Genomic DNA, 8,590 nt, shown 5'->3' with positions numbered 1-8,590 from the left:
AAATTCAGTGGAATGCCAACAGAAGATCCTTACCTTCATCTTCGCTTATTCATTGAAGTGAGTGATTCTTTCAAGCTTCCTGGAATTACAGAGGATGCCCTAAGATTGAAGTTGTTCCCATACTCCTTGAGAGACAGAGCGAGAGCTTGGTTGAACTCTTTGCCTTCTTATTCAATGACAACTTGGCAAGAGTTGGTTGAGCGGTTATTTATGAAGTACTTTCCTCCCACTAAGAATGCCAAGCTCCGCAATGATATTACTTCATTTCAGCAACTTGATGAAGAATCTTTCTGTGAGGCATGGGAGCGGTTTAAGGAGTTGTTACAAAAATGACATCATCGTGGCATTCCTCATTGCATCCAAATGGAGACATTCTATAATGGTCTCAACGCTCACACAAGAATGGTGGTAGATGCTTCGGCGAATGAGGTTCTTCTTGCTATGTCCTATAATGAGGCATGTGAAATTCTTAAGAGAATATCCAACAACAACTATCAGTAGCCCACTACTAGATCATCTACAGGTAGAAAAATGACTGATATTCATGATGTAGATGCCCTCACTTATTTGGCCGCCCAAGTTTCCTCTATATCGAATATGCTCAAGACGATGAACATGGCGATGAATCAATCAATGGGGCAGCCTATGGGGTCACAAATGGGGCAAATGGAAAACATTTCTTGTGTGTATTATGGTGAAGGCCACACTTTTGACAATTGTCCTTCCAATCTCGCAGTTGTATGTTATATGGGAAATCAAAATAGGAATGGTCCTTATTCTAATTCCTACAATCCATCATGGAGGCAACATCCCAACTTTTCATGGAGTAATCAAGGGGTTGGCCCTAACATTTCATCTATGCCTCCTACACCCACTTTTCCACTGGGCTATCCTCCACAAGCCCCACAACAAAGGCCACAACAAGCAGTGCAATCCAATTCACTTGAGAACATGTTGAAGGAGTGCATAGTGAAGAATGAAGCCATGATCCAAAGTCAAGCAACATCCATGAGGAACCTAGAAACTCAAGTTGGGCAACTTGCTAATGAGCTAAGAAATAGACCTCAAGGTGTTTTACCAAGTGACACGGAGAATCCAAGGAATGTGGGTAATGAACATTGCAAGGTCGTGATTTTGAGAATTGGGAATGGGTTGGAAAATTCCAAGAAATTTGCTGGGCATGAGGATGAGCCCTCTTCAATCCAAAATAATGAGAAAGTAAGCGAAGATGCTGAAAATTCAAGGAAATTAGCCTCTACCCAGAATGCGGCCGCATCAGAACCACCACAAAGTTCCCCAGAAATCCAAAAGCTACCTTTTCCACAGAGATTTCAGAAACAGAAGCAAGAGAGTCAATTCAAAAGGTTTCTTGACATGTTGAAGCAGCTACATATCAATATTCCTCTTGTTGAAGCCCTAGAGAAAATGTCAAATTATGTGAAGTTCATGAAAGACATTCTTACTAAGAAGAGACAGTTGGGAGAGATTGAGACTATGGCCCTAACTAAGAAATGTAGCTCATTCTCGCAAAACAAGTTTCCTCCGAAGATGAAAGATCCTGGAAGTTTTACCATTCCATGCACTATTGGTAACTTCTATTGTGGGATGGCTTTATGTGATTTGGGTGCCAATATCAATTTAATGCCATGTATGTGTTTAGACAGATAGGAATTGGAGAGCTCAGGCCTACCACAGTTACCCTTCAACTTGCAGACCGATCTCTTGCTCGTCCTGATGGAAAAATTGAAGACGTGTTAGTGAAGGTTCACAAGTTTATTTTTCCTATTGACTTTATTGTGTTGGATTATGAGGCGAACAGGGAGATACCAATTATTTTGGGGCTACCTTTTCTTGCAACAAGTAGAACTTTGATTGATATTCAGAAGGGTGAACTTACTATGAGGATCCAAGATGAACAGGTGACTTTCAATGTTTTCAAGGCTATGCGATTTCTAGATGAAGTCGAGGAGTGTTCAGTTGTTTCAGTGGTGGACTCTTTAGCATCAAAAGAGTTAGAAAATAGTTGCCTTGATGATCCTTTAGAGAGGCTTTTGTCATTTGATTCACAATCGAATGATATGGATGAGTACTTGGCTTGGCTAGAAGCTAGTTCACAAGGTTTACGCTCAAGATGACATTTTGAGTTTTTAGAGCTCTCTTCTAGAGCTTTCAAAGCCCCAAGACCTTCAGTTGAGGAACCACCAGAGTTGGAGTTGAAAGTTCTACCTTCCCACTTGAGATATGCTTATTTGGGTGAGTCTTCTTCATTGTCCGTCATTGTTTTAGCTGAGCTGGCTAGAGAACAAGAAGACAAATTGCTTGAGGTATTGAGAAATTTCAAAAAGGTCATTGGGTGGACCATTGCAGACATTAAGGTTATTAGTCCCTCTCTATGCCTGCACAAGATTTTGTTGGAAGACAGTGAGAAAGGATCAAGTGACGGGCAGAGAAGGCTCAATCCTATTATGAAAGAGGTGGTGAAAAAAGCAATCATTAAGTGGCTTGACACTGATATTATTTATCCCATTTCTGATAGCTCATGGGTTAGTCTTGTTTAGTGTGTACCAAAGAAAGGTGGAATCATGGTGGTGAAGAATGAAGACAATGAATTGATTCCTACTAGAACTGTGACTTGGTGGAGAATATGCATGGATTACAAGAAATTGAACAAAGCCACTAGGAAAGATCATTTTCCTCTTCCTTTCATTGATCAGATGTTGGATAGACTTGTAGGGAAAGATTATTATTGCTTTTTAGATGGATATTCTAGTTATAATTAGATTGTTATGGCTCTAGAGGAACAACACAAGACTACTTTCACTTGCCCCTATGGTACTTTTTGCATTTCGTAGGATGCCTTTCAGTTTATGCAATGCTCCTGCCACATTTCAGAAGTGCATGATGCCTATTTTCAATGATAGATGAAGAAATTCTTAGAGGTATTCATGGATGATTTTTCTGTTTTTGGTGATTCTTATGACGATTGCTTAAGTAATTTGGCTAAGATTTTGCAAAGATGTGAAGAAACAAACCTTGTCCTTAACTGGAAAAAATGTTACTTTATGGTTAAGGAAGGTATTGTTTTGGGCCACAAAGCATCAAAGCATGGTATTGAAGTTGATAGAGCCAAGATTGAGGTTATTGAAAAGCTCCCACCTCCTACCTCAGTGAAGAATATTATAATCTTTCTTGGCCATGCAGGGTTCTATAGCCGATTCATAGAGAATTTCTCCAAGATCTCTAATCCTTTTTACAACTTATTGAAGAAGGATACACCTTTCCATTTTGATGAAGCATGTGTGAAAGCCTTTGAAGAGTTGAAAAGTCGATTGGTTTCTGCACCAATTATTGTGGCTCCAGATTGGGACTTGCCTTTTGAATTGATGTGTGATGCAAGTGATTTTGTTGTGGAAGCGATGATGGGGCAGTGAAGAAACAAGGTTTTTCACTCCATTTACTATGCTATTCGTACTTTGACAGGTGCTCAACTCAACTATACAGTGACAGAAAAAGAACTCTTGGCTATTGTCTTTGCTTTTGACAAGTTTTGGTCTTATTTGGTGGGCACCAAGGTGATAGTCTATACAGATCATTCAGCCGTCAAGTACTTGATTGAAAAGAAGGAAGCTAAGCCTCGGTTTATTAGATGTGTGCTTTTGCTCCATGAGTTTGATGTGGAAATTCAAGATAGAAAATGAGTGGAGAACCAAGTGACAGATCATTTATCAAGAATGGAAGGTGATAAGGAATCAAGTTTTTTAGTTCCCATCAAGGAGACACTCCTGGATGAACAATCATTTGAGGTAAACCACTCTCAAGTTGTTCCTTGGTTTGCAAATTTTGCTAATTATTTGGTTAGTGGGTTGTTGCCTCCAGGTTTTACAAACCAACAAAAGAAGAAGATTTTGCATGATGTGAGTCACTACTTTTGGGAGGAATGTAACTTGTTCAAACAATGTTCCGACCAAATTATTAGGAGATGTTTCCCCGAGCAAGAGATGGAAGATAATGTAACGACCCCAAATTTGCTAATGAGGCTTAAAGGCCTTGATTAGCGTGCCGGGAGGGCATAATTGGAAAAGATATGGTTTGCATGAATATATTGATTTAAATGCATGATTCTATGATTAATAATGTTTGAATGATAGTTGATGATAATATGATATACATATGTGATATATGTGAGAACCACATTATTATGTGGGTAGGTCTGCAGGGCACGACTCGAGGCGATCCTAGGGCTAGTTAGCGAGGAAAAGTCACAACAGGGCTTAACAGCTGACTTTGGATAAGTCAAGGGTATTTCAAGTATTGGGTAGTTATTTAGACTATCAAGTTATGAAAATAAATATATGGAGATATATTTGAGGTTAGGAAGTCTAGGCGAGAATATTGGGGGATTTTACCGTTTTAGCCTTGGGGACGTTTCCGGCACCCCGAGCCTTGGGATTAACTTAACAAGTAAGACAAATTCAAAGAAACCCTTAGAAGAAAATAAACCAGCTTAAACTCTCTCCTTCAGCTCTTCTCTTTTTCTCTCTCTCAAGGAAAAATAAGGAAAAAGGAACACTGAAATCTTAAGGGAAACAAGCTGGGAATTTCTGAGAATTAAGCTGGATTTCTGAGGCTTAGTTCAAGACTTATTCAGGGGAATCAAATCAAGGTTAAGGTAAGGATTTAAACCCTGTGTTTTCTGAAGTTTAACCTTGAGTTTTCAGCTAGTTGTTGAGGTTATTGTCCAATTGATGTTTAGGGTGGAACTTGAGCTGGATAAACAATGGGAATCAGCTGGGTTTTGGTTAGAGGAAGGATTTCATTAACAAGGTAAGCTTAAATTTATGAATTGGTGGTCTGAGTTTGGGTTTTTGACTGGTTAGTTTTAGTGGTTATTGTTGACTGTCTTTTTAGCCAACGACGTGAGAACGTCAATAACGACAAGCCTTCAAGAGAATATAAACGACACAGACGGTATAATAAAGAAAATAAAGAACACACAAGAGATTTTTATAGTGGTTCAGCCCCGATTGTCGGTAATAGCCTAATCCACTTAAAGTTGTGATTTATAAATCCGTACTCAAAATCAGATAGACTGAGCCAACTGAGTTTCTTCAGTACAGATTGCAAAAATACAAGAATTCTCTCTTATTTCAGCACTTTCTCTCTCTAGAATAGACAGACCCAATTTTCTCTCTCTAGAAAGAAGAAGCTCAAGGAAGCCCCCTCTCTCATCCCATAAGCTCTCTATTTATAGGCCTGGGATCCTCAACTGATATCCCCTTATGATAGGGATATTTTATTATATTTATTACATTTATTACATTTAAACATTCAAAATTTGAAATGTAACAAACCCCCCATTTGTGGGAAGAATGAGAGATTCCCGCGTATGTTGTTGAAGTTGTCTCTCGGAATCTTGACTTAGTCTCCTCTAGCTAGTTGATCCACCTCCTACTGACCACCCATGCAAGTGTTGGTCGGACGTGCATGGTGGTAGGACATGCATGGTGGTAGGACATGTTTTCGTGGGTTGAACGTGCATGGTGGTAGGACATGCACTTCTCTCCTCTAACACGGCACTCTCCTCTAGCATGCCATGTTCCTCCTTGAACTAATCTCCTTGGCTTCTCCTCAGACCAAGGTGGTCTGAGGCAACCTCCTTGGCACCTCACCTTGGACAACATTGAGGCAACCTCCTCCATGACATCTCACCTTGGACAAGTTCAAGGCATCCTCCTTTAGCATCTCCCAAACATGTCCGATCGAACATTGTATAGGCTCTCCTTATCAAAATCTAAGTCTCCAACCTCTTGCATGAGACTCCTCCTCCTTAGCTACTTACCTTGGACACGTTCGAGCCAACACTTAGGAAACCTTGGGAGGCTTGCCTCCTACACACCCTTGGGGTCTCTTAGGACCACATCCTCCTTGGGGTCTCCTAAGACCACTTTCTCCTTGGGGTCTCCTAAGACCACTCCCTTGGGGTCTCCTAGGACCACTCCCCTTAGCTCTTCTAGAATGTATTCTCCTTAGCCTCCTAGGATGCATTCTCCAATTTTTGGGTATAACAGTTATGTTCTTAAAGTTTCAGTGATTGAGAGTGTGATTTTTATGAGATTAGGTTGAATTTTCTGTTGAATTGTGTGGCTTAACTTGCTCTGAAAGTGTTGGGGTTGTTGGGTGTTGAAGCAGGGAGCTTAAGGGTGATTTTGGCTGAGAATTCAAGACTAGAAATGGTGGGAATTCTGGGTTCGGAGGGAATGGCCACGGCTCTGTTCTAGAGCGCTGCGGCCCTAGGATGAAGATGAGTCAAGAGGGCTCGGCCAAAGGTGAGCGCCGCGGCGCCCAAGGCAAGGGCTGCGGCACATGTCCTCTTTCAGGGGTAGCTTTGGTTCTGTTTTGAGGGCAAGGCCGCGGCTAAGCTTCAAGGGCCGCAGCCCTTAGTTGTGCACTTGAACTTTGGGGGATTTTAGGCATGGGAATGTGGTCTAGTATGCTCGGGATTGATTTCACCACCATGCTTGGTGGAAATCGGATTCCCGGAAATTAGTTTTGTAACTGGAAACCTATATTTGAGTATTAATGGAACCCTATACATTGGTTGTGACTAGGTGATAAAAGCTTAGGCTCGGGAAAGGATCGTGCTTGAGGAGTGTTGCTCATAAACAATAACTGTAAAGACTAAAGGTAAGAAAACTGCACCTGGTTGAATATATGTGACGGGACTAAGGGTTCCCTATTGTGAATGCTTGAAAAGATGGTATTATTCCATGCAAGCTATTTAGTGAACCAACAGCCTAAGGGTGCCAAGGGTTACACTAGCGCACAGGGCGCGGCTCGGCCACTAATAGCCGAGGACAGCTTAATATGCACTGAGCTCGGTTTAAGCGGGTCAGAGTCAGTGGGATAAACAGAGGGTGCGGCCTAAGTTGTCGGCCCTGATTATTATGTGTGTTTGATTGCATCCATGACTCTGAATATATGTTGATTGACTATTGTGGACTATTTGATGAGAGTTCATGCTTAGTGAATTTGTCATTTGTTTCTACTATTTGTGTTACACATGTTTTCTTGCTGGGCCTTGGCTCACGAGTGCTACATGGTGCAGGTAAAGGCAAGGGCAAGCTTGATCAGCCTTGATTGGAGAGCTCTGCGAGTGGAATGTACATGGTCAGCTGCTCAGCCGCCACGGTTGAGGTTTAGGCAGGGACGCGAGACCCAAAGATTGTCTATTTTGCCTTAGTATGGCTAACAGTTGTTTATGTATCTTCAGAAGTCTATAAACCAACTTTTAACGTTGTTTCTTTCGGGATCCCGTGTATATAACTGTTTAATTATATAAAATTAAACTTTTGAGACCAAAACCTTTTTAACCTTAGCTCACTCATGTTTAGTGACACATTTTTAGATTAATGACTTGATTAGCAAGTCTTGCACCTTTAAAAGTACACAGTGTAGCGGTCTTGGCTATCCAGGGCGTTACAGATATCCTACACCATTGCCATTTCCACTCTTCACCTTGTGGAGGGCATTTTGAGGGAACTTGCACCGCATCTAAGGTACTTCAATGTGGTTTATTTTGGCCTTCCTTGTTTAAAGATGCTCATGCTTTTGTGTTGAGGTGTGATCGATGCCAAAGGGTTGGTAATATTTCTGGAAGGAATGAGATGCCCTTAACTAATATTCTTGAAGTTGAATTGTCTAATGTGTGGGGTATAGATTTTATGGGTCCATTTCCTCCATCTTATGGCAACTTGTACATCTTGGTAGCTGTGGATTACGTTTCAAAATGGGTGGAAGCAATTGCCTCTCCCACTAATGATTCTAAAGTTGTCATGCGATACTTACAAAAGAATGTGTTCAATCATTTTGGCACCCTGGGGGCAATCATTAGCGATGAAGGCACTCATTTTTTGAATAAGTTACTAGCAAGTTTATTGGCTAAATATAATGTGAGGCACAAAGTCGCTACTACATACCATCCCCAAACTAATGGGCAAGTTAAGTTGTCCAATAGAAAGATAAAAGGTGTCCTTGAGAAAGTGGTGAACCTCAACCGCACGGATTGGTCCAAGAGGTTAGATGATGCATTGTGGGCCTATAGAACAGCTTTCAAGACACCATTGGGGATGTCACCATAGCGTTTGGTGTTTGGCAAAGCTTGCCATTTACTGGTGGAACTTTAGCACCGTGCTTATTAGGATATTCAAGCACTCAACATAGATTTGCAGCATGAGAAAAGAGAATGTTACAGCTGAATGAATTAGAAGAGATGCGCTTATTCTCTTATGAAAATACCAAACTTTACAAGGAGAAAACAAAAAGATGGCATGACAAACATATTCAACCAAGAGTGTTTGAAGAGAGCCAACAAGTTTTGCTCTGTAACTCGCTTTTGAAGCTATTTCCAAGCAAGCTCAAGTCAAGATGGTCGGGTCCATTCTTGGTGGTTAAGGTGTATCCCTATGGAGCAGTGGAATTGCGTGAAGAAGACTCCAAAAGAGAATTCAAGGTTAATGGCCAAAGACTCAAGCACTATTGGGGTGGAGAGGTTGAGCGAAACAAGTGTTCAATCTCTTTGGAGGATCTTTGA

The 8,590-nt window shown here is 41.1% G+C and overlaps 2 protein-coding genes and 1 non-coding gene across 3 annotated transcripts; 2 read left to right on the top strand and 1 right to left on the bottom strand.

Annotated features, from left to right (window-relative positions):
• Positions 1–240: 240 nt before the first annotated feature.
• On the bottom strand, positions 241–347 carry LOC133820455 (small nucleolar RNA R71). Its single transcript, XR_009886864.1, has one exon. It is a non-coding gene; the product is annotated as a small nucleolar RNA R71 (small nucleolar RNA).
• A 184-nt stretch (positions 348–531) lies between these two features.
• LOC133815598 (uncharacterized) lies at positions 532–3,698 on the top strand. The gene is made up of 5 exons (XM_062248416.1): positions 532–1,588; positions 1,669–2,109; positions 2,152–2,543; positions 2,922–3,396; positions 3,481–3,698. The coding sequence occupies exons 1-5, from the start codon at positions 532–534 to the stop codon at positions 3,696–3,698; spliced, it is 2,583 nt and encodes an 860-aa protein (XP_062104400.1).
• Positions 3,699–8,242: 4,544 nt separating this feature from the next.
• Positions 8,243–8,590, top strand: LOC133815597 (uncharacterized). The gene has a single exon (XM_062248415.1). The coding sequence runs from the start codon at positions 8,243–8,245 to the stop codon at positions 8,588–8,590; it is 348 nt and encodes a 115-aa protein (XP_062104399.1).

This window comes from Humulus lupulus, chromosome 2 (assembly GCF_963169125.1).
Source record: "Humulus lupulus chromosome 2, drHumLupu1.1, whole genome shotgun sequence".
NCBI classification, from domain to species: domain Eukaryota; kingdom Viridiplantae; phylum Streptophyta; class Magnoliopsida; order Rosales; family Cannabaceae; genus Humulus; species Humulus lupulus.
The sequence above is the reverse complement of the archived record's forward strand: the minus strand, read 5'-3'. Positions and strand labels throughout refer to the sequence as shown.

Bases quoted from the DNA above. Each gene is read 5' to 3' on its own strand.
- LOC133815597 (XM_062248415.1), top strand. From the start codon at position 8,243: ATGTTACAGCTGAATGAATTAGAAGAGATGCGCTTATTCTCTTATGAA.
- LOC133815598 (XM_062248416.1), top strand. From the start codon at position 532: ATGACTGATATTCATGATGTAGATGCCCTCACTTATTTGGCCGCCCAA. The intron at 2,110-2,151 runs GTTCACAAGGTT...TTGAGTTTTTAG, and splicing joins CTTGGCTTGGCTAGAAGCTA to AGCTCTCTTCTAGAGCTTTC. The intron at 2,544-2,921 runs GTTAGTCTTGTT...TTTCAATGATAG, and splicing joins CCATTTCTGATAGCTCATGG to ATGAAGAAATTCTTAGAGGT.